The sequence below is a fragment of the Macaca nemestrina genome, chromosome 7 (assembly GCF_043159975.1).
Source record: "Macaca nemestrina isolate mMacNem1 chromosome 7, mMacNem.hap1, whole genome shotgun sequence".
In the NCBI taxonomy this organism is placed as follows: domain Eukaryota; kingdom Metazoa; phylum Chordata; class Mammalia; order Primates; family Cercopithecidae; genus Macaca; species Macaca nemestrina.
In genome coordinates this window covers 167,552,125-167,577,991 of record NC_092131.1, presented here as the reverse complement: position 1 = coordinate 167,577,991, position 25,867 = coordinate 167,552,125, and the positions used below count along the sequence as shown (strand labels likewise).

Sequence of the window (25,867 nt, the reverse complement as noted above, 5' to 3'; positions counted from 1 at the left end):
CGAGTCGCCACTCAGCCCTCAACCGGCTTCACTCCTGAGTCTCAGGGGTGAGCTTAAGAGTGGCCGGAACATCCACACAACACGTCTCCCAACTAGACCAATGACAAGCTCAGCCACCATCAGAACTGTAAGGCACCCAGCACCCCCAACTCCCTCACTTCAGCATCTGTGAGGCCTGTACCCTGAGGTCCCCTGCTCTCGGGCCCCTCTGCTCCCTTCCCTGGGACAGCCAGAGTCCTACCTGCTCTGGGAGCCACTTTGGCCTCTCTTCTGGGGTCCTGGTCTTGGGCTTGAAGCCTCTCTGGGGGTCTCCAGGGTGCTTGGCCTCGGGAAGGAGGTTCAGCGACTTGGGCCTCGCCTTGTACCTGCTGGGGCTGCAGGTGGCCTTGCTGTGCGGGAAGGCCTCTGCAGAGTCCCCAGGCCCCAGCTCAGATCCATGCTCGGGGTTGGCCTCACTGGCGCTGGTGATGCTAGTCATGCTCAGGCTCATCTTGATCTCAGACACGAGCTGGTCGATGTCCTCCTCCTGGTCCTCCAGGTCCCCGTCCCCGCACCTCAGGGGGTAAGCAGAAGCACTCGTGTTCCCGTTAGCCTCCGCAGGGTGGTAGTCCTGGCAGCCCTCTTTGCTGGGACAGTAGTGACCATCTTGTTCCTGGTCGTGGGACTCCAGGACGGAGGGCTCTTCCTCCAGGATAGGCAGTTGGCCATCCGGGTAGTCCTGGCTGCTTTAGCCCCGTGACCATGGAGGTGTGGGCCCGCCCAGTCCATCCACTCCACCGCATCCTGGCACTGTCAGTGTCCATGGGGTGCGCGCCGTGGGCCAGGTACTCCTCCCCATTGCAGTCCATGCCCTCCAGGTAGCTGTCGTCCTCAGGGCAGTAGATGTAGTAGGTGATACCCTCCTCCTCTTCAGGGAGGCCCTCGTCATAGTCCTCCTCCGCGGAGATGTTGTTCACGTAGTCGGAACTGGAGTCCCCATCGGGGCTGTGGTTGTAGCACTCCCGCTCCTTGGGCGGGGGGCTCCCTGGCCACAGGGCGGCCAGCTCCAGGCCCGCGGGCACGTAGCCCTCCAAGGGCAGCTCCACGTCCTCGCTCTCAGGCTCCTGGTTGTGGCAGACAGGACCCGGCCTAGCCCTGTGGTCCAACACGCCGCTCCCCACACGATCACGCTTCCGGTGGGCCACGGTAGACGCTTCCGGTGGGGCATGGCGTGCGCTCCCCCAGCCATCATTCCCCGAAGGCAGCCACTGTGGGGAGGAACATTGGCAAGGACAGAGTCAGAACCCCACAAAGCCTGGCTGTGCGTGGGGCCACTCCACCACCACAGCACCTGCCACCACGTTCTCCCACAGCAATGTGAAAAATGACAGCTGAAGATTTTCATTGCAGCAATCTTTTAAAAAAACTGGAAACAACCTCGGTACCCATAAATAAGAGAATGTTAAATAAATGATGGCAGAGTTCACGCACTGGAAGAGTCGACAGTGTTTTTAAAGAGGCAGGGCAATGCACACTACAGTGAGGGATCTTACAGGCCTATTTTTGAGGGAAAACAGCAAGCGAGCTACAGCGAACACGTGTGTAGATCCCAGTTACAGGTCCCTCAAGATGGCTAGAGAATACACACACTGCCCAGCCCATACACCTCGCAAAGGCACACAGAAAGGGGAAACCCCCAAAGGCTTGTCAGCCATGTCCTCTCTGGAGGGGAGTGGGGAGAGAGGTGGGAGCAGAGGAGGCCTGGATATTTTACTTTATTAAAGATGTATGTACTGGTTGAGTGTTTTACCAAAACACATTTAATATTCACCGGCATTATAATCAAACCCAGCTGTGCGCCTTTGAGGGTCTCCTTTTCTAGCTGGGGAGATGTCAGCACTGAGACAAAATGACATGTGAGGAGGGGCAGACAGCGAGGGGAGGAAGCAGGAATTCCTACACGGGCTGCTGCTCTGGGCATCAGGAGAGGTGGCAAACAGGCTGGTCTCCTCCAGGAAGGCAGCCACTGGAGCAGAGGAGCCAGCCTCCCACGCAATCAGGACCTGAGCACACCACAGGGCACAGCCAGAGACACCCAAAACACAGGAGGCAGTGCTGACCCAAGGGAGGGCAGGACCAGGGGATGTGCTGGCCTGGACAGCCAGGGGTGCGCAGGCGGGCAGTATTAATGTGGGAAAACAATCATTCAGTTTCATTCAATGAGTAGTTTGCATGCAAATGTGTGTGGCGGAGTATGTAGTGTGTGCGTGAGATACACTGTGTGTGGTGTGTATGTGGTAAATGTGTAGTATGGTGTGGGTGTGTGGTGTGTGTGTATGTATGGTTGCGGGGCATCCTGTAGGGTGTGGTGAGTGTGTGGAGTGTACTGTGCATGGTGTGTGGTATGTGGTGTGGTGTGACGTGAATGTGATGTGTGTGTGTAGAGTGTGATGTGTGGTGGGTGTGGAGTGTAATGTAGTATGGAAGGGTTGAGTGTCTATGTATGTTTTGTGTGCATGGTGTAGTGTTTGTGGTGTGATATGTATGGGGTGTGCATAATGTGTGTGGTGTGTATGGGGTGTGTGAGGTGGGCATGGTGTGTGTGTGGTGCATGTATGTATGCACATACATGCACACCTGTGCACTGCAGGTGACAGGCAGGCCGGCAGCCCGGGACACACAGCAGCGGTGACCAGCTCAGCCAAGGCAGGGCTCGGGGCGGGAGTGGCCAGGCCCCTGGCAGCTCAGGGCCCTGGATGAGAGTCCAGGAGGAGAGAACAAGCTGTGTCCCCATCTCCACCCAAGTTCATCACTAACATGAACATATAATCAGCACTGAAACTGTTCCACTTCCGATTAGAATCAGAAACACTTCCAGATGGGCTCAGCACAGCCAAGGGAGGACTGTCCTACAAGGCCACGGTGTAGGGGTGGGTGAAGGAATCATGGCAGCAACTACCTTTTGTCTTTTTAAATGTGAAACATTTCTGAATGGCTTAAGCAACACCTATCTAATTTAAAAGCTCTATTGAGATGAAGAAAGCAAAATAATACATGTTCAGCTCCAGAGACATGTAAATGTGATTGGGGGACAGAAGGAAGTGCATTAATTCCCTCCACCACCCCTGAAGAGCAGCGGCGGGTCTGAGCATCTTATCTCCACCAAGCAGGCCAGCAGGCAAGCCAGCTGCCACCTCCTCCTGTGTGAACCACAGGCACCATCCCCCAAAGCAGGCAAATGACTATCTTATTTGTTCAGGGGAAGCAAAATGGTCCAGGGTTGGTAGCCGAGTTTTCTTCCCAACAAGACCTAACTGCTGTCATCTTTCTCTGGGACCCAGCCTCCCTGAATAGAGTGAGAGGCGGCCAGCAGAACCCAAACTGTTCTGCCCACAGGCTCCTCCCTACAGAGCACAGCTCAGTGCAACACAGTCCCCAAATCCAAGACACAGAATCCATGAAGACAAAACCTTCTGCTCCAGAAGGTACTTACAGGAAGTCAAAATTCAAATCACATCTTCTTATGGTTCTTTTTTTCTAATATAATCAATTATTTCTTACTGCAAAACCTAGAAGATGTTTACCATTTATAACCGGAAATAGTTCCTCAGAAAATAACCACAAAATGTAAATTATTCAGTGACCCATCTTTCTGGAAAAGAACAACCCCGTATGAAATTGAGGTACTGCCCCAAAAATCAAGACGACAGGCCCTGAAACTCTATCTGAATTTTTAAAATAGCTTCTTATCAAGCCCATTTAATAGAAACTATGTCAAGCAGATACACTATTAGAACTGATATGAAAATAAAATTTCAAACTGACACAGCTATATCAAAAAAAAAAAAAAAAAAAAAAGAGAGAGAGAGAGAGAGAAATCGCTTCATTGCCTTTTAGGATTTCCAAAGATGATGTTAAACCCAGCCATGGTTCTGACCTACAGGAAAGCAATTGCTGTGGTACAAAAGGACAAGGGTTAAAAGGGAACGGTGGGAGCTCTCCTTCCCAACTAACCCAGGCGGTGTGACGCAGAGGCTTTCAGCACCGCCCAGGGTGCCAGGGATTGAAAACTCCTTCACCAACCCCCCCATGGGTGGGAAATACTCAGATCTTCATTCCTGTGACACAAGACCTTGCAGGTTGCTGAAAAATGCTCGTCCCATCTGACTGAGGCAGCATTTTCATTTATTGCACACCATTAAGGTTTTTTTGTTTTTGTTTTTCTGTGTGTCTGTTTTTTTGTTTTTTGTTTTTTTTGAGATGGAGTCTCACTCTGTCACCCAGCCCGGAGTGCAGTGGCGCAATCTTGGCTCACTGCAACCTCTGCCTCCCAGGTTCAAGCAATTCTCCTGCCTCAGCCTCCCGAGTAGCTGGGATTACAGGTGTGTGCCACCACGCCTGGTTAATTTTTGTATTTTTTTTAGTAAAGACAGAGTTTCACCATGTTGGCCAGGCTAGTCTTGAACTCCTGACCTCAAGTGATCCACCCACTTTGGCCTCCCAAAGTGCTGGGATGACATGCACGAGCCACCATGCCCAGCCACCATTAAGATTTTGGCAGGAATAATTGTGCTAGATACCATTATCCCACCAATCACCAAGCACTTTTCAATTCCTGCCCCTGGTGCTGTTGGATACCTTACAGCAAGCTGCCGTCCCTGCCCACACACCTGAGGACAAAAACCTCCAACTCTGCCTTGCCAGGAGAACTGACCAGTGTGTCTGACAGATGGTGAGTCTTTGGCTGTACATGGCCCTCAAAAAAATGAGAAAATTCTTTCACTCAGACCAAAGTAAGCAAATGCTGAAAGACCTTATAATGAAACATCACATTCCCCAGTCTGGACTTCCCCACTCCGCTGGCCATCCTTGTCAGTTCTGATTTTAATTCTACTGGTGGTTATTTTCCACCTCTCTAAATAATTTTTAAACTCTCTTTCTGGGTATATCAACTTCGGATAATATTTACTGGCATCCCATTATGAGAGGTGAGCTTTTCAAGCCACGACCTCCCAGGCTCTGGTGCAAGTGACCAGAGGATCGCACCAGCTACTGCAGTCACGCAGAGGGGCTTTCCATTCTTAGCAAGAGCACTGGGATAAAAGAGAGCCTTCCAGGAGCTCCCACCTAACTCTGGGAATACAGAAGCATCCTTTAGAAGCCCTGTGGTCACACAGCCTTCAGGATGGACACAGGCTCTTTCTTAACTTTATAAAGCCACGGACAGACTGGCACTAATGTGACATGTTGCTGCCGCACTTTGAGGGTAGGAACTGGTTCCTGCTCCAGTTTGCATCCTCTGTGCCCAGCACCAGGCCCGTCTGCTCAATGCAGGATGAGGAGGTAGCTTCGGCCTGTCCACCCAACCCTCGCAGAGGGTGGAGCGACAGAGAGCATGAGCGGCCAAGATGAAGCCCTCGCTGGCTTCTTTGACTCTTTCTACTATGCGACATTCTCCATGTCCGAGGGATGAATGGTAAACAAAACGTAGTCTACCCATACAGTGGGGACAGTAGTCAGCCCTAAGAAGGAAGGAAGTTCTGACGCACGCAACAACACAGGTGGGCCTTGAGGATGTCACGCGAAGTGAAAGAAGCCAGTTGGAAAAAGACAAATGATTGTATGATTCCACTCAGATGTGTCACCTGGAGTCATCAAATTCAGAGATGGAAAGTAGAATGGTGGCTGCCGGGGGCTAGGGGAGGTGCAAGGGGGAGTTAGTGGACACAGAGTTTCAGATTGCAAGATGAAGAAAGTTCCGGAGATGGATGGTGGTGATGGTTGCACAACACTGTGAGTATATTTAATGCCACAGAATCATACACCTAGAAGTATTTGAGATGGTAAATTTCCTGTTATGTGTATTTACCACAATTTTTAGACACTAAGAAAATTAAGGTATCCTTGATGTCAGATGCCAGGAGAGTGGTGTCAGGCATCTCACCAGCCGATTCTCCCAGAATTTTACCTCCATTGGGTAACCACGAGCTTGGGGTATCCCAAAGAGAAGCCTCAGTGTAAAATCAACCTCAGTGGAGTGGTTCCATCAGGGAGTGACAGGGGCGTGACTTACTACTGGAGGACAAGGCAGGAGTCAGGGAAGACAGCCCACAGCTGCTCTGAAACTGTAAGGAGCACACAGAACCTCTTATCCAGACCCAGAGGGCTGCCCTGTTGACAGCACAAGCAGCTCAGGGCCAGTGGCTCAGGAAAACCCCAGGGTCCAGCCAGGTCACGGGCACAGGCCTGCACTCACAGGGCACTGCGGTGAGGATGGAGGTGTCACTGCAAATGCACAAGAGGATATTTTCACTAACAGTAAATTTTTAAACAGATTTTAGAAGTGAAAGGGTTCCCCCTGCATATGTCAAGCACCTGAGTTTCTTTCTGAAACTTGGGTGGGCCCCTTTAGAGTTGGTTCAAATAGAAAACACACCATCAGCGGTCACTCCCCTGGGGAAAGGCAGACTTTATGGCTGCAAGGGCCGCCCGAGCACTCCTGGTTTTCAGCATCAGACAGAATGGCTCAGGTGCCCATTCATTTTATGAGTCAGCCCAGGGAAAGTCCCCACAGATTCAGAGTCATATCTGTGATGGGTCGCAAGCTCTACCCTTCCCAAGCATTGATCTTGAGATTGATCAATCCTGAGCATTGATGTCTGTGAAATCAAATCACTTAGGTGCAGTGACACCACAATGACCATCCCGCCCGGGCTTCCTGCCTGATTCCTTCCACATCCTGGTCAACATTCCCGGCCAACAGGGGAGCCCACAGACAGCTGCTCTGCCTGGCTCCTGCCAAAAGCCAACAGCAAAACAACTCTGCCCTGAATACAAAAACCACATGGACCCTCGAGGTTGGACTGGGGCACCCCCTTTGCCTCCACTTCCTTGGGCCGTGGCCAGCCTGTCTGACAGTCACCCTGGGAGATAAGCCAGGGTCCGCCCAGGCCACCATGGGGGCAGAGACGTCAAGCAGGCTTTGGCTACTAATTTTCTATTAAACGAGAGGAAAATTGGCTATTGTGAGAAGAGTCACATGAAGGCACCTAAAAGTTGTCACAGTCCATTCATTTGAAATAAAACCCATCCCATTAGGAACATTGTCATTGCAGCCCGTTTCCAGCACTCTGCTCTGTATAAAAGGCTGACTGTGGCAAGATAAGGCTTTAAAGTTGAAAATCAAAGAGCCATTCCTCAGTGATACCCAGGAAATGAGGCACACAGGGGCAGCTGTTAAACCCACCCACACAGAGTTGCCCCACACCTACACTAATCATCCTAAAAGTTACCGTACAGATTGCTCACTTTCAAGCAATACACAATGATACAAGTAAGTCCTCAATAAGGCTGCAAGGGTTGAGGTACTGGACTTCTAATAATGCCATCTCTCAGCTCAGGGGTCCATGACAAAGCTAACCCCACTGAGATGAAAAGCCACCGACTCCTTTTTCATCACTTGCAACACAAATTTCAGAACCCATCCCAAACCAGAAGGAAGGATGCAACTGAAACTGAACTCATGCCCAGCTAACCCGGGAAATACACCCTCCTCAGACAATGGAGACCGACCAACTCCCAGGTGTCAGATGTCACACACCCTCTTCTCCCACCCAGGGCTGGGGACCCTCAGGAAAGTCAGGTGTCCCTGAGAAACACCCAGCAACATGCAGAACCACAGGGACAGGGGAGGCAAGGTTCCAGACAAATGCACTCAGCCGACAGTTAAAGATTTCAGAGCTGGAGAGAGCTTAGGACACCCCAATCCTCTGACTGCAGACAGCAGGTGGACACCACTGAGCTGGTGACAGCCCCAAAAGAGGTCAGCTTGACTCCAACGAGGGGACCCCGTCTTGATTATCTGTCCAGTGCTCTGTGACTTCACCCCACCCTGCCTCCTGTAGCGGTGTTCTATCTACGTGAAATTAACCCGAGCTATAAAAAATATTCATGGTTCATTTGCAAACAGGCAGCTCTGAGCAGCACATTCAGAGGTTGCCAACTTTGGGAGGCAGAAGAGTTCGAGATCAGCCTGGGCAACATGGTGAAACCTCATCTCTAGGAAAAATTTAAAAGTCAGCTGGATATGGAGGTGTGTGCCTGTGATCCCAGCTACTCTGGAGGCTGAGGTGGGAGGATCACTTGAGCCCAAATGGTCAAGGCTGCAGTGAGCCAAGATCACACATCTGCACTCCAGTCTGAGCAACACAGTGAGATCCTGTCTCGAAAAGAAAAGAGGTTGCCAAATTAATCCGGTACACACTTCTTTAATCCTGTAGTAAATTTTCTCTTTATAGCCAATTCCCAAAGTCAAGTATATTGACTCATAAAAATACCTTCTGGGAAGCATGTGACTGATTTCCAGCGGAGAGGCCCTGCCACTGGATGGTGAAGTTCATAGGCCCTGGAGTCAGAAGGCGGTTGGAATCTCCCCTCTGCCATGCCTACTACTTGGCCATGTGCACACTTGCGCTCGTGTGCTCTTTCTCTCTCTTTCATGTCAATTCTGCAGGCATTCTACAGGCCTCCCATGTCCCAGGAGCCAGCTCTGTCCACAGTGCTCTTCCTGCTCCTGCTCCTGGCCAACCCTCCCCCCAGCTCCTGGCCAACCCTCCCACCAGAGTTGTCTAGGAGCCACACCCGTGACAGCTGCCATCAGCTCCGTATAATACAGACAGATGCTAGAGCACATGGCTCACTTATTATACCAAAAGACTGAGAAACAGAAACTGTGTTTTATTTGCACAATGCATACACTTGCTTCCAGAAGACCTGAGAAGTCCATCATCCCTAAATACATGCGGTTACTCAATTAGTGGCTTTTCTATTTTTGAAACAATGGATTTTTCCAAGACAGCTGATAATCAAACCAACTGCGGAAAACCATAAACAATACTTGTTTATTAAATTAACAACGCATACGACAGTTCAGAGGAATTCATATTTACAGATGCCTTGCTGGAGAATCAATTCCAGGAATGCAAAACCAACCAAATGAAAAAAAAATTTTATATATATATCTGAGACACACACACATACTCATGTGTCACTTAACGACAGGGATGTATTCTGAGAAATTTATCATTAGGCAATTTCATCATTGTGCAAACATCACAGACCGTACGTTATACAAACCTACTACTACACACCTAGGCTATAGGGTACAGCTGCAAACCTAGGCAGCATGTTACTGTGCTCAATGTGTGTATCTAAATATAGCAAAGGCACAAAATAAAAATATGCTATAAAAGATAAAACACAGTACCCCTGTCTGGGGCACTTTCCATGAATGGAGCTTGCAGGACGGGAAGTTGCTCAGGTGAGTCAGTCAGTACACTAGCATAGACTTCATAAACATTGCACACTTAGGCTACATTTAAAAAAAAAATAAAGTAACTGCACTACAACTTTACGACAATGTCACTAGGCAATAGGAATTTTTCAGCTCCATGATAATCTTATGGGACCTCTGTCATATATGCTATCGTTAACCAAAACATTGTCATGTGACGCATGACTGTACATATACATCTCAACTGAAAATGCTACATGTCAATAGTGTTCTCCGACTCACTATTTACTGATAAGAGTTTCCCCAGAACTGTCTTTGCCTGAGAATTTCAGAACCAAGCGTCTCTCTGCACAGTTGATTCCAGGGACAAGAAGTGCTAAGAATCCACGTTGGCTTCAAGTGCAAAACGGAAAACACCTTAGTGTCCCACCAACCATGTCAGCCATCTTCCTGGAGGGCAAGCTCCCAGACCCTCTGCCCATCCCTGTGAAGGGCCCACGTCATCTGTGGCATTTCCATGACTCTCCGATGCCAGACATCAGTCTCTCGGCATGTGTTGAAAATTAGCACCTTTACGTGCCCACCAGTGGTCATAAGTCCTAGTCATGCCCACCCCATGAAAAACAAATCTGATATAAAATGGGCCCCAGCAGGAGACAGGGAGAAAACATGGGCCTCACACTGTCTCCAGCTCAGGCTCAAAGGCCAGCACTGCCCCGTCACAGCAGAGTGCTCTTTGGCAACCCACAGCTCAGCCACCTGTCCCCAGCCTCCTCGTTTCAAAGTTAAAACAAGACCCGCCTTCCAGATTTGATGGGAAATTATTTAAAATGACAAACAAAGAGGGGTGGAACTCAACACATAGAACTGCCGGATGACGTGTGTTTCATTCCAGGGGTTTCGCCATCAAAACCATCTTCAGATGTTGGAGTGCTTCCGTTTCCAGAAAACTAGAGACGAAAATATTTTCACAGTCACTCAACGCAGGAATCTCAACCACATATTTTTTCTCTTAATTTTGATCCTTGAAATACAAAACGAGAGATGCAGCACCTTACGTTAAAACAGCCCTTCAGAGTTTAGGACATGCCTCCTCTGCATTCTCTCATTAGGCCGTAGCTGTAGCTCACAAACCTGACCCTTAAAACTCCCAGGACCATAAGAGAAGCCACACCATGGAGCCCTTGTTGTCATAAAATATCTCTCAACAGTTCAATATCGCATCTCGTCTGTGCCAACAAACAGCCACAGGCAAGAGGCCTCATGCGTGTATTGCAGATACTGAGACTCTCAAGCCAGATGACTCGTCCTGGGCCCCAGGGATTAGCGGCAGGGCCAGGCTGGAACTGAGCTCTTGTTACTCCAAATCCCATCCTCTTTTCCGACCTCCCAGTCCCTTTCTCATCAAACCAAAGAATCTCCTGCAACCAGGCCAGACACAGGCAGGAGACAGTGAGGCAGGCAGAGGCTGCTGGAAGGGAAAGCAGAGTGGCTGAGAGCCCTGGGACAGAGTCTGACATGAGATACAAGGCAAGTTTGGAAAGAACCAGATGGAGCGGGAAGGGAATCTGGGCGTGGGGGTGCCTCCTTCCAAAGTGCATCCACATCCGAGGTGACTGGACTCCCCGGACTGGGAAACCCAGATCCTGTCCCCCTGCGTAGTGGCCACACCTCTGGGAGGGGAGAAACCCTTGCCTCACCTCACTGGAGGGACCCTGACCCAGAGGCCTAAGAAAAAGCCACCTGCCGGCTCCTGGCACCTGCCAAGCTGCACCTTAAGAAAACTTGTCTCACTTCAACCTGCAAAGCTCTCAGGTCATTATTTCTAAAACCACTGTCCTTTCTCAAAGAGGAAGGAAAATTGAAACAAACAAACAAACAAAAACAGAAAGAGGCACAGAAGGTTGAAGAGGCCAGAGGCAGTTTAGCCCAAAAACAAAGTGCCAGACGCAAGATGTCAAGTTTGGGGTGCTTCATCTACCGCAGGCCCATTTAGGAGCTGACTAAACTCAACCACAGATTTACGTCTGGTGCCTGCCAGGTCGTATCTGAAGAGATCTGAAAAAATAAGCCTTCCTTCTGCCAGTAAATACTAACTTAAGACTAGCATGCCCCTCTAAGGCTCTGCTCTCCACTGGGGTACCGCAGGACAGGCCTCTCTGCGGGCGTTCTCCGCACCCTCCCTCCGCGTCGCCCCGGGGAAAGGAAGTTCGCCCCTCGCCTGGGCATACCGAGGCCCGCCACCCGGCCCATGGAGCCCTGCTTGGGGACTGGGGGTCTCGATGTTCTCCTTCACCATCTGCGGCCAGATCTCCCTCCAGCAGCCTTGCCAGGCAGTGCCTGGTGTGGAGAAGAGGCCCTGCCGAGGGGCAGGTCCGCGCTGTGCCCCCAACCCGGAGCCTGCAGCCCAGGGGCAACAAGGTGTGGGGTTTTTAATTGAGAATTTTTTCCCTCTGGGCCTTATTATACAGGGTAAGGGAAAGGGCGAAGATCCGGGCTCGGGTTCTCTGGGGGCAGCGAACCCAGAGGCGACCCCAAACTCAGTAGTTGCCGCCCGGCACGAGGATTTGATGCCGGCGCCAAGCGGGGCCGCCGGACGCACCAGCGGCCCGGCCAGCTCGGCGAGACCCGAGCGGGCGGCCCGGCCAGACAGCGCCACTTGCCCGCGCCGGGTGGCCCCTCGCCGCGGTGAGCTCCTCCTGGGATGCGAAAGCCACCACCAGGTGCTCGCCGCCCCCGCCCGCCCGCCCGCCCGAGTCCGGGGAGGCAGCGCTCGGGAGCTCCTGGCCGGCAGCTTCCGCGACGCCCCCCAAGCGTCCGGGTCCCCGCGGCGCCGCGGGCGAGACAGGCAGCCCAGGTTCCCCAGCTTACGTGGCCAGGGCGCGTGGCTGCCCCGGTGCGCCGCCGTCCCAACCCCGCCGCCGCCAGCTCCGTCAGCGAGGCAGAGCTCCTTGAGAGCCCGCGTCTAGCCGCACACCGCGACTGCTAATGAGCCCCGAAGCTGAATAGCGACGGGGGCTTACCGCAAGCAGAGTACGGAAAGCACTCAGGGCCGCCTCTACCCGGTGCACGCGCACTGACCTGCGGCTGCCGAGCCCGCGCCCCGGTGCCCGCCGCTTTGCCTCACCCGCTCTTGGATCACTGAGGCCGGAAAACGCTTCCCGGCGACACCGCGCGCGGGGAAGAGAGGAAAGAAAAAGATGCGTCCGTGCCGGGCGTTCGCGAGGCCCTGCACCTCCTTGCTCCGGCGATGGGACATCGGCAGGGCGGGCGGGTGCACCCAGGACCCGGGTCCAGCCGGGAGGATCTCCGGGACCAAGGCTGGAACCCAGACGCTTGTAGGCTCAGCGCCCCGAACATCCCTGGCCCTGGGGACCACACAGATGGTCCGAGGCACGTCCCGGCCCTGCTGGCTGGGGAGCTGCAGGGGTCTAGTCCCACGGGTAAAGTCGGTGAACGCGAGGCTCAGCGCTCTGCTCGCTGGGCCCCGCGCAGCTGTAAGCTGGGACCTTAGAGCGAGGAACCCTCGGGGAGCGCGGCCTCCGAAAGCCCCATCCGGCAGGGGAGGCTCCCTGCTGCCTCCCCACCGCAGCACCCTTAGGCGCCTGCTGGACTCTTAAGTCTTCCCTGCCGGTCCCCAGTAACCACCCTAGCATCCGATTTCTGATACCCTGTGCTGCTTTAGCCCCCAGTCCCAGGGTCTCACTCCAGCCCTTTCTCTCCTTGCTGTCCTGAATGGAGAGGACCTTGACCTTCGCGGGGCCCTGCTGAGCACACACTCCCAGACACTCACACACATCCCCAGGGGAGCCAGTCTTCCGCCCCCACAGCTCGCGAAATCCCCTGGAGGCCCTCGAAGGTCGTGCTGGAGACTCCAGTGTCACCTTCAGCCCTCTGGCCCTTTCATTGAGACCCAGGCAGATGTGATAAGCCGGGGGAGACGCACAGGGCGCCCCGTCTGTGCAGAGCGGGGCCTCAGCTGCCTCCCTCCCCCAAATCCTGGTGATTTGCCCTCGTTTTCTTTTCTCCTTGTGGCTGGACTAGGCGAAGCTGTGGCCTGGGAAGTTCTGAAGACGGCGGGGAGGGGCGGGGGGCACAGAAGGACAGGAAGCCTGGGGGTGAGGAGAGCCCATCTTCCTGCTGCCCTGAGGGCCCGAGCTGAGACCCTGAGGAGAACGGGCTGGGGGAAGCCAAATCCTGAGCTACACTAGGGTTAGATACAGTGTGGACTTGGCCTCTGCACACCCTGAGCCTGAGTTAGGACAGCAGCTGTGAAATGAATGGGATTCAAGATGGGGTCTGATAAATCACATTTTTATCCTCTCCTTCCATTCAACTAATGGATCAGTGTTTTTAAAAGTCTAAGCCACACAGCAAAGATGGCAGAAGGAAGTCGTTAGCAGATGGACAGTATTTAGAGACCTGTGGGGTAGATTAGAGGGCGCAAGCCCAGAAAATATGCAGAGGGTCTGGAGCGCAGTGGGGCTGAGCCATCCGCCTGTGAAAACCTCAGGGAGTCTCCAAGCTCCAGTGCAGGTATCACAGAGGGCAAAGTGGAAATGGGGCTGGAACAGGCAGAATAAGTAAACGAAGATCCAGTATGGACAATTAATGCCCCTTCCCCCAAATCATGGATGCAGTCAGGCACTTACCCCGAAGAAAAAAATCAGAGATTCTCTCCAAAGAGAGCTGTGTACACTGCCTGGTGAGAGTGGGTTCTGCTAGTGTAGTTGTCAGTCCTCGGGAGGAAGCCCTCCTTATCGTGGCGTTTAGAGGTCCACTATTGTAATGACTAGTTACCACTCTAAGCTCTCCCCACATGCACATAACCGCCATCAGCCTGTCTACTCCTTTAGATACGAAAGGAGAGGATGCCAGGTAGCCCCATATATTTTAGAAAAGCTTCCGAAGTGAGGGAGAAAGAGCCAAAGAAGTCCTCAGAGAACATTCAAAGAATAAAAGAGTAAAAAGAAAGAAAGAAAATGTGTATCCTCAGGAAAGCTCAAGAAAATATCGTAATACATCTTTAAAAAGACACACACAGGATGTTTAAAAAAAAAAAAAAAAAAAGAACAGAGAAACAATTATCTTTTTACAGATCATGGTAAATATATAAAATGTAGCATTTCAACCATTTTTAAATGTGCAGTTCAGGGCTGTATTAGTCCGTTTTCATGCTGCTATAAAGATATTAACCGACACTAGGTAATTTACAAAGGAAAGAGGTTTAATTGACTCACAGCTCCACATGGCTGGGAAGGCCTCAGGAAACTTACAATCATGGTGGAAGGAGAAGCAAGGACCTTCATGTGGTGGCAGGAGAATGTATGTGTCAGTGCAAGAAAAACTACCAGTTATAAAACTATCAGATTCTGTGAGAATTCACTCACTATTAGGAAAACAGCATGGGGGAAACCACCCCCATAATTCAATCACTTCCCACCAGGTCTCTCCCTAGTCACCTGGGGATTAGAATTCAAGATGAGATTTGGGTAGGAACACAAAGCGTCACCATATCAGTAGCATTAAGGATATTCGCTCATTGTTCTAAAACTATATCAACCCTTCCCAGAACTCCTTTTAATCTTGCAAAATGGAAACTCTGTACCCACCAAGCAATAACTCCCCAACCTCTGCTGCCCCCTGCCCCCACCCTGGCAACCACCAGTCTAGTTTCTGTTTCCATGAATTTGACTACTCAGGCTGGTCTTGAACTCTAGGGCTGAAACAAACCACCTGCCTCAGCCTCCCAAAGTGCTGGGACTACAGGCATGAGCCACCGCGCCTGGCCCTATTTCTTTACTTGGTCATTGTCTCCCCATCTCACACCCCTAACACTCATAAAATGAAGGAGAATAAGGATTTTGTTGTGCTCACTACTATATCCCTAGGACTTTGACTAGAACAGTGACTGGGACATAGTAGGTGCTCAGTTAGTGTCTGTGAACAAAGTAGTGAAGATGCTTACCCTTCACCCTCATGAAGCTTCTGTCTGGAGCCTTCCTGCTGGACTGTGTGCAGTGGCTGGCTGTGCACCGCATCAGCCCAGAGCAGAGGTTATAATAGAGGTTCCCAGGCATCTCCTTCAGATGCATGAAGTAGAATTTCTGGGGGAGATTCCTGGGAATTTTTATTTGGGGGCCACTGCTTTAGATGGCCAAGAGTTGGTTCAGCTTAGGGCCTAGCAGAAAGGCATTTTCCCCCCTTTCAAAATCTCGTGGCTGACTGTGCTCTCAATAGGATATTAATAGCGTCATCCAATAGCTTCATCCTAGCAGGCAGGAAGCACTTAAGAACTTTTAGTTGGAAGAAAGATAAAATGAAATCTGTACTTAGTTATCACAATTTTCTTTTTTCTTTTTTTCAAGACGCCAAGGGCAAGTAATGACAACTTTCTTGATGCAGCAGAGGAATCCCTGGTCTGGGAACCAAGATGACTGGGTTTGCACCCCAGTTGTTGCTGCTTCCTAAGGAGGGCAGTCTCTGAGCCCCACATTCCTTATCTATAAAAAGGGACTAATACTACTTAGACAATGGAGTTGTTTCATTTATTTATTCATTCAATTATTTATTCATTCCTTCAAACATTTATTATCTTCTGCATTCTAGGACTGAGCCAAGGCCCAGGTGATATAGAAATAAATAAGAGGCCAGGCATGGTGGCTCATACATGTAATCCCAGCACTTTGAGAGGCCCAGGTGGGTGGATCACTTGAGGTCAGGAGTTGGGGACCTGCCTGGCCAGGGATCACAGGTTTTAAGGGTAATTTGGTGGGTAGCGGGTCAGTGAATCAGGAGTGCAGATTAGTTGGCTCGAGGATGAAATCATAGGGAGTTGAGGGCCACAGAATTCGTTGGCAGGTCCAGGTGGGGCCATCCAGTTGTTAGAAATGCAAAAACATGGAGAGACATCTCATCACGGGGTTTTAGTAGAAACCTTGTCTCTGCTAAAACTATAAAAATTAGCTGGTTGTGGTGGCACATGCCTGTAGTCCCAGCTACTCGGAAGGTGAAGTCAGGAGAATCGCTTGAACCCGGAGGGGGAGGTTCTACTGAGCCAAGATTGTGCCACTGCACCCCAGCCTGGGCAACAAAGCAAGACTCCATCTCAAAAAAAAAAAAAAAAAAAGAAAGAAAGAAAAAGAAAGAAAAAGAAAGAAAGAAGGAAGGAAGGAAGGAAAGAAAGAAAGAGAGAAAAGAAAAGAAATAAACAAGAGACAGTCATTGTGAGGAATAATGATATATGTGTCCCCAGGGCCAGAAGTGCCCCACTTCTTCCTGCTTGTAGCTGTGCTCTCAGTGAAGTCCCAGAGCAACACAAGAAAAAGGACCTGCTTTGGCAGCGTTTTGTGGGACTTTAATTAAATCATGACGCATCTAGCATTACAGGAACAGGCAAGGGACATCCCAAGCCAGCTCAAAGGAGTTAACGTTCTTCAAAACTTATATAGAGTAAGTTCACTTTCTATGCTACCAATCTTTATTTACTCATCCATACAACAAATATTTATTGGATATTCACTACTATTCCCATTGGGTGTTGTGCAACTGTGAAGGAGGTTGCCGTTGGCAGTAAAAGAATCATTGGATAAGCAACAAGTTTGAGGCTGGGCGCAGTGGCTCATGCCTGTCATCCCAGCACTTGTGAGGCCAAGGCAGGTGGATCACTTGAAGTAAGGAGTTCCTGATCAGCCTGGCCAACATGGTGAAACCCTGTCTCTACTAAAAATACAAAAATTAGCCAGACGTGGTGGCACATGCCTGTCATTACAGCTACTCTGGAGGCTGAGGCAAGAGAATCACCTGAACCTAGGAGGCAGAGGTAAGAGTGAGCCGAGGTCACACCACTGCACTCCAGCCTGGGTGACAGAGTAAGACTCTGTCTCAAAAAAAAAAAAAAAAAAAAAAAAAAAAAAAAAAAAAAAAAGGAAAAGAAAAAAAAAACCAGATTTGAGGGAAGATTGTGAGTTTCATTCTAGAGATGCTGAGTTTAAGGCCTGTGAGAGGTACATGCCTGGAACTTAGGGCAGATGCCTGTTCTCCAATGTACAGAAGATATAGTAAGCCATGCATGCAGGTGCACTAGGTAGAGTGTGTACAATAAGAGGATCCAGAGCCCAGTGGGCATGGTGGCTCACGCCTGTAATCCCAGCACTTTGGGAGGCTGAGGCAGGCGGATCACTGAGGTCGGGATTTTGAGACCAGCCTGACCAATATGGAGAAACCTGGTCTTTACTAAAAATACAAAATTAGCTGGGTGTGGTGGTGCATGCCTGTAATCCCAGCTACTTGGGAGGCTGAGGCAGGAGAATCACTTGAACCCAGGAAGGCGGAGGTTGCAGTGAGCCAAGATCACCCCATCGCACTCCAGCCTGGACGAGAGCAAAACTCCATCTCAGATAATAATAATAATGATAATAATAATAATAAACAGAGGGCCCAGGGCCTTCATTTGCCTTTCACTGCAGGATCCCCTAACTCTCACCACCATAACAAACCATGCCCTATATTGGAAAGTTAGAGGTATAATCAAGGGAGTTGTCAAGTGATCCTCCCACCTCACCCTCCCAAATAGCTGGGACCACAGGTGCATGCCACCACACCCAGCTAGTTTTTTTTCTTTCTTCTTTTTTTTTTTTTTTTTTTTTTTTTCTGTAGAGACAGAGGTCTTACTGTGTTGCCTAGGCTGGTCTGAAACTCTCAGGCTCAAACGATCCACCTGCCTCAGCCTCCCAAAGTGTTTGGGTTACAGGTAAGAGCCACCACACCCGGCAACTAAAGCAAATTCTAAAAAGAAGAACAAAGAAGACTGATTTCAGAACATACTTAAAGCTACAGAATGTACTTAAAGCATACTTTGCTCCTGGTGAAAAGATGGACACACTGATCAATTGATCAGCATAGTCTATAAATCATCCCACATATGCATGGTCAGTTGATTTTTGACAAAAGTGCTAAAGTGATTCAATTGGAACAGGAAAGTCTTTTCAACAATTGTGCTGCACCACCTGGATATCCAGTGGAAAAAAAAGCTATTGCATACTTAATGGACTATATACAGTGTAAACATAACTATTTATTTATTTTATTACTTTTTTTTTTTTAAAGACAGGGTCTTCTTGTCCTCTAGGTGAAGTGCAGTAGCACAATCATGGCTCACTGCAGCCCTGAACTCCTGGGCTCAAGCCATTCTTCCATCTCAGCCTCCCAAGTAGCTCAGACTACAAGTGTGCACCACCACACTTGACTAATTATTTTTTATTTTTCGTAGAGATAAGGTTAAACATAAATTTTAGATGCACCAAGAAACAAAAAATGTTGTGTGACTCACTTTATTGTGATGATATATTAGATTTATTGTGGTGCTCTGGGACTAAATCTGCAATATCTTCATGAGATGCCCGTACAGAAACTCTCAAGTCTCCACCAAAAAACTGTTAGAACTAATAAACAAATTAAATGGCATTGCAGGATAGAAAATCAATATACAAAAATCAGTTGTGTTTATATATACTAGTAATAAACTATCTGAAAAAGACATTAAGAAAAAAATCCCATGTACAATAGTATCAAAAAAAGAAAAACTTAGGAGTAAATTTAACTAAGGAGGTGAAGGATTTGAACATTGAAAACTAGAAAACGACTGGGCATGGAGGCTCAAGCCTGTAATCCCAGCACTTTGGGAAGCTGAGGCAGGTGGATCACAAGGTCAGGAGTTCAAGACCAGCCTCGGCAACATGGTGAAACCCCGTCTCTACTAAAAATACAAAAATTAGCTGGGTGTGTTGGCACATGTCTATAATCCCAGCTACTTGGGAGCTGAGTCAGGAGAATCGCTTGAACCCAGGAGGTGGAGGTTGCAGTGAGCTGAGATGGCACCATTGCACTCCAGCCTGGGTGACAGAGCAAGACTCTGTCTCAAAAAAGAAAAAAGAAAAAGAAAAGAAAAGAGAACTAGAAAACGTTGATGAAAGAAATTGAAGAAGACAAAATAAATGGAAATACCTGCTGTCCTCATGTATTGCAAAAATCATTACTATAAACGTGTCCATATCCCCCAAGTGGACCATAGATTTAATTCCAATGACATTTTGACAGAAATAATAATACAGTACTAGAATTTGTATTCACAAAAACCCTGAATAGCCAAAGCAATCTTGAGCAGATAGAACAAAGATGGTGCATCACAATTCCTTTAAAATTATATTGCAAAGCTACAGTAAACAAAACAGTATGATACCGGCATAAAACTAGACACATAGATCAATAGAACAGAATAGAAAGGCTAGAAACAAAGTACACATATAGTATTCAGTAAGCTAATATATCTGTATAGTAAACTAGTCTTCAAGAAAAGCACCAAGAATACCCATCGAGAAAATATAATTTTTTTAAATAAATGGTTTTGGGAAAACTAGATTTCCATATGTAAAAATGAATTTGGAAACTTATCTTGTACCATACACTAAAAATCAACTTAAATGGATTAAAGACTTAAATATAAGATCTGAAACCATAAAACTTTTTATTTTTATTTTTACATTTGTTTTTGGAGAGAGGTCTGGCTCTGTCACCCAGACTGGAGTGCAGTGGTGTGATCACAGCTCACTATAGCTACAACTTCCTGGGTTCAAGCATTCCTCCTGCCTCAGCCTCCTGGGTAGCTGAGACTAAAGGCAAGCACCATCACGTTTGGCTAATTTTTTTAAATTTTTTTTTATAGAGATGGGGGTCTTACTATGTTGCCCAGGCTAGTCTCAAACTCCTAGACTCAAATTATCCTCCTGTTTCAGCTCCTAAAGTTCTAGCATTACAGGTGTAAGCCACCATGGCCAGCCATAAACCTTTTAGAAAACATAGAGAAAAAATTCCTTGGAATTGGTCTTGGCAATTATTTTTGGAATATGATCCCAAAAGTACAGGCAACAAAGCAAAAGTGAAGAGGCAAGACTGTATCAAATGATAACATTTCTGCACAGCAAGGAAACAATCAATAAAGTGAAAAGACAGTCTATAGAATGGGAGAAAATATTTGCAAACTTTATATGTGATAGATGGTTAATATCCAAAATCTATAAGGAACTCATACAACTTGATAGTCAAAAGCAAGCAAGCAAAACCCCCGAATAACCTAATTTTAAAATGGACAAAGGACCTGAATAGACATTTTTCTGAAGAAGACATACAAATGGCCAACAGTATATGAAAAGGTGCTCAGCATCACCAATCATCAAGGAAATACAAATCAAAATCATGAGATATGACCTCACACTTGTTAGGAGGGTTATTATGGAAAAGTCAAAGATAGTACATTGGCAAGGATGTGGAGAGAAGGGCGCACTTGCACACTGTTGGTGGCAATGTAAGTTGGTAGAACTATTATGGAAAATAGTATGGAGCTCCCTCAAAAGGTTAAATAAAACTACTGTATGATCCCACAATTCCACTTCTGGGTATACAACCAAAGGAAATAAAATGATTGCCTCAAAGAGATACCTGCACCTCCATGCTCACATCAGTATTATTCATAACAGCCAAGATAGTGAAAGAACCTAAGTGTCTGTTCACTGATGAATAAAGAAAATGTGTTATGCATGTATGTTTTTATGATATAGCTATTTAATAGGATATAATTTGGTCATTGAAAAACATGGAATGACCCTGAAGAACAATATGTTAAGTGATAAGCCAGACACAGAACGACAAATACTGCAGTATTTCACTTATATGTGGAATTTAAAATAGTCAAAATTACAGAATCAGAGAGTAGAAGGGTAGTAACCAGGGGTTGATGGGGACACGAGAAGTGAGAACATGCTGGTTAAAGGATACAAACGTTCAGTTATAAGGTCGGTAAGTTCTGGAGAACTAATACACAGCAGAGGGAAAATGACAATAATGATATATTGTACATTTGAAATTTGCTACAACAGTAAAATTAAATATTCTCACCATACACACAAAAATACTTAACTATGTGAGGTAATGGATATATTAATTAGTTTCATTGTGGTAAGCATTTCACAATATATAAGTGCATCCAAATATCACTATGTACACCTTCAATATACAGTGTTTATTTGTCAGTTATACCTCAGTAAAGGTGCACAAATGAGGGAGAAAGCAAAGAGGGCCTAATTAGCCAATATTGTCTTATTTTTCTGTCTCTGGATCCACTTTTACCTGGAGTCAGCTCTACTGTCAACTTTCTTAGTTTTGATATGATCCAGTCTGACCTCTTGGAAAAAAAAATTCTGTTTAACATATCTAACATCTGCGAGGCATTGTAACTTTACACTTCATGAGACTTGTGTCTTTGGTAATTAGACACATGAGCATATGTGCACCTGTGTGCGCACGCGCATGCACACACATACACACACACGCACACACACATACCACTAACAATGAGGCCATCAGGAAAATTTATTTGGCAATAATAATTTTGATATTTAATTCATAACACATCTTCAACTTTCCTTTAAAACTCCGATTTTATAAAACAAGATGTTTTCACACCTAAAAGAAATTAAACACAGTTTAAAAGTACTTTTTTAAAAAAGCTATGATTGGCCGGGCGCGGTGGCTCAAGCCTGTAATCCCAGCACTTTGGGAGGCCGAGACGGGCGGATCACGAGGTCAGGAGATCGAGACCATCCTGGCTAACATGGTGAAACCCCGTCTCTACTAAAAAATACAAAAAAACTAGCCGGGCGAAGTGGCGGGCGCCTGTTGTCCCAGCTACTTGGGAGGCTGAGGCAGGAGAATGGCGTGAACCCGGGAGGCGGAGCTTGCAGTGAGCTGAGATCCGGCCACTGCACTCCAGCCTGGGCGACAGAGCATGACTCCGTCTCAAAAAAAAAAAAAAAAAAAAAGCTATGATTTATTACATAATTAATATGTGCCAAAATCTATGCTAAGTGCCTTTCATTTTCAAACTTAACACTAACTGTTCAAATTCAGATAATAGTGAAGCGAACTAGAACACAGAAAAATTAAATAACCTGCCCAGGGCCACCCAGCTAGTAAATGCCAGATATCAGTATACACTCCACAATATTAAAATAATTAAAACCAAGATAGTCACTCAGTAAAACTTTAATACTTTACTCACTAATTATCAACTGTTGCAAAGTCGCTTTTGCATTTCCCGAAGATGGGAAAAATAACTTAGCTTGTTTTGGTTTATCTGTATCATTATTCACATATATTCTTCAATATATATATGAATTTACATAAACATAATCATATTTTGAGCTTATGATATAAGGAGAGCTTTCTATTCTATGCTACACTGTGCAATTCTATCACATTTTCAGTGTGTCTGAACATTTAATTCCAAGAAGGTAAAACAATTGACATGATATGTAGAATTCCACACAGACAAAATTGGCCGTGAAGCCTCTTAAAAGGAAAAAGACATTTTTTATGCTTATTACTGAATTCCTGATGCCTACTTTAATCAAGAAGAGTTGAATACTTTAGATAAACATTATTTATATTTTGCATTTCAAGAAAAGTCATGTTCTTACTTGATGTTACAACCACTAACTTGTATATTTATTTTGATTATTGATCATTCCAGTTTCTCCTTATTATGTATGCAAATATTCTTATCGTAACAGCCTACAGTGCTGATATGACTTCTTCTTTGGGGTTTAGGGAAGACAGTAAATGTATCCCTCATGGTTATTCAACATAGCTGACAAGGCCTTACTCAAAGAATGACAGCTTACTCCCGAAGAGATGTATCCCATTTGTCTTTATGATTCCCATCTGCAGTAACGAGGATTTGAAATAGCAGATGGCAACTTTACAAGTTCAGTATGTGAAAAAGGCCTCGCCCCTCAGAAACTTCATTTCAGCACAGTCGTATTTCTTGTAATAGCAAACAGAGCCAGTACAATTTTCACTGAACGGTAGTTCTGAATAACAAACTCAGAATTTAATAACATTTCATATTTTCATTTATTTAGAAATACCTAGTTAATATTTATTAAGTTAGGCACCAGCGGTGTAAAGATGGAAAAGCCACTGAATTATGAGAAAGCTGGACATAAAGACAAAAAAGTGACATGTAACCAGTGCTCCTGCAAAGGCCGCCACACAATGCCATGAGCTCACCTAATGTGAGGAGAGCTTTCTATTCTATGCTACACTATGCGATTCTATCCAAGGATAGAAGAAGGATCCAAGAAGAGGGAACTGAGGAGGCCACAGGTCTTCAGGGAATCTGGCAGCCTGTGGAGTAGAAGGTCATTCCAGGAAAAGAACAGACCACAATGAATCCTCCCAACATAACTTCATAAGGATAGAAGTCATGAAAGGTTAGAGGGGACAAGAGCTGTTAGGCAGGTCTGGAGAGTGTCCAGTGAAAAGTTAGGCCAGCCTGAACCATCAAGTGGCAATGGATGATAGAAACGGCTCATGCTTGTCTGCCAGCTAGGTACAGTTTTATTTCATGAAAAAAGTCCTAAGAAATACTACTGAGGTACATGTCCAGAGCTAGGCAGTTTCAGGCAGCGGTCATCACTGCAGGTGTCTCCAGTTCTCCCGGAGTGCCATAGTAAGGGACCCCTTGAACACGGTACTGTGTTCCTGCAGGGTGGACAATGGCTGGGGAGTGAAAGCGTAGATTGTCATTGATAAGCAGCAATTTCAGCCTCAAAGCACTTGTGGTGGTGGCCCTGGCACTGATGGCAACAAAACTGGGGGAGCTCCACCTTCCAGCAGACTTCGTCCCAAGCTGGGCTGGAAGCTATTCAGTTGGTGCAAAAGTAATTGCGGTTTTTGTCATTTAAAAGTAATGGCAAAAACTACAATAACATTTGCAGCTGCCTAATAGAACTTGCTCTGATCTGGCCCCTTGGCATTTTAGGGAAATAGCTTAGTGTATACATGTGTGGGGTGTGTAGAGGTGGGGTGTGTGTGTGTGTGTGTGTGTGTGTGTGTGTGTGTAGTGTGACTCTAGAGAGCTATGTCCCTGAAAAGCTGTAACTTTGAGAGTCCGGAACAATGGTAGCTGACCTGTCCCTAAGAAAAACTGAAAAACGGGCATTCACTCTGGACCTCAGTTGATTCTATGAAGTCAGCAGACAGGAAACACATCAGGTTCATGGGTCTCCGGGAAACTCCAGCAGTTACAGAAGTGGTTGGAGAGAACAGGACTCCTTCCCCCACTGGGAAGGGTTGTCAGTTTTCCCCTCCACAAATGCAAGAGACGGGGTGACCCCTCACTTTGAGGAAATGCTCCAGGGTTTCCTGTGGTTATAATTGGTCAGGGACTCCAGGCAGAAACAGCATTTTCAGAATGGCCTAATTTTATTGTTAAAAGAAGTATGACCTTTTTTGCACCCTGTGCTAGTGACGATCACATGTCGTTTACAATGGCAAGTCAGGACAGACGTGATGGAAAGGGGCAAAAAGCTGGACTCTCATGAACGTCCCCATCATGATTTGCGGGGACTGTGGGACATTAGAGGAACCACTCAGTGCTAAAGGAGAGTGTTTATGGATCGAAACTCTGAGTCTCATAGGAGAATCAGGACACAATATATTACTGTGGTATGTAGATGACTACTTCACGGTAGATTTAGACAACATAGAGAATCTGCCGCTTTTACTCAGAAATTGGCATGGGCCTGGGAAATATATTCATTTATTCCACAAACATTTGTTAAGTGCCTGCTGTGTACCAGGCACTGTTCCAACTGCCATAGGGAATACTACTACTCGTAGTGAATGACACCTATAGTGAATAATACATGTAGTGAATGATAGCAGTGAATAATATAGTTGAGCCTCTTTAATAATCTATAAACCTTCTTTTCTTGGGAAGCATCTGTGCTACATAATGAAGTCAAAAGAAGTTGGGAGAATAGTAAGGAGGCATTTGCAAGAGTCCATGTGAGAAATCACAATAATTTGAATTACATAGAATAAGAACTTTGGAAAGATGCTCTGAAAACAAGCAATAAGAATGTATTTCTGTAGAGAGGACCTGTGTGGCTGGAAGTCAGTTGTGAGAGACAAGATGTTCACTGTACATAAAAGGATGAGAGCAGTAAAGAGAGAGACTGGGCCCCTTCCAGCCTATGACTTAAGAGCGCTTCCATAAAGGTCTGCATGGTCTATGGTCGTGACTTAAAACTAAGGGCCAGGAAAAGAGAGGAGAGGTAAAGACTCAAACTGAAGCAAAGGGCTACTTGTTATAGTTTTGTGGGTGCAGTGACTCCAGAGGCAAAGTCCATATATGAGGAGGATACAATGTGTTTGGGGGCATGGCCATTGGACTCTGTAATTCATATTCTAGGCTACACAGCCTTTTTTTTTTTTTTTTTTTTTTTTTTGAGACGGAGTGTCGCTTTGTCGCCCAGGCTGGAGTGCAGTGGTGCGATCTCGGCTCACTGCAACCTCCTTCTCCCGGGTTCACGCCATTCTCCTACCTCAGCCTCCCAAGTAGCTGGGACTACAGGCACCTGCCATCACATCTGGCTAATTTTTTGTATTTTTAGTAGAGATGGGGTTTCACCATGTTAGGCAGGATGGTCTCGATCTCCTGACCTCATGATCCACTCGCTTCGGCCTCCAAAATGC

The 25,867-nt window shown here is 47.2% G+C and overlaps 1 protein-coding gene across 1 annotated transcript in view; it reads right to left on the bottom strand.

The window, feature by feature from the left end:
• The window catches only part of LOC105493224 (uncharacterized), a 118,072-nt gene that overhangs the window by 15,302 nt on the left and 76,903 nt on the right, over window positions 1-25,867 (bottom strand). The window contains 7 exon segments of the mRNA XM_071099259.1: window positions 242-729; window positions 732-791; window positions 794-1,247; window positions 12,143-12,253; window positions 12,295-12,592; window positions 12,713-13,035; window positions 13,283-13,437. Of these exon segments, the coding sequence (XP_070955360.1) occupies window positions 242-729; window positions 732-791; window positions 794-1,247; window positions 12,143-12,253; window positions 12,295-12,592; window positions 12,713-13,035; window positions 13,283-13,437 (1,889 nt within the window).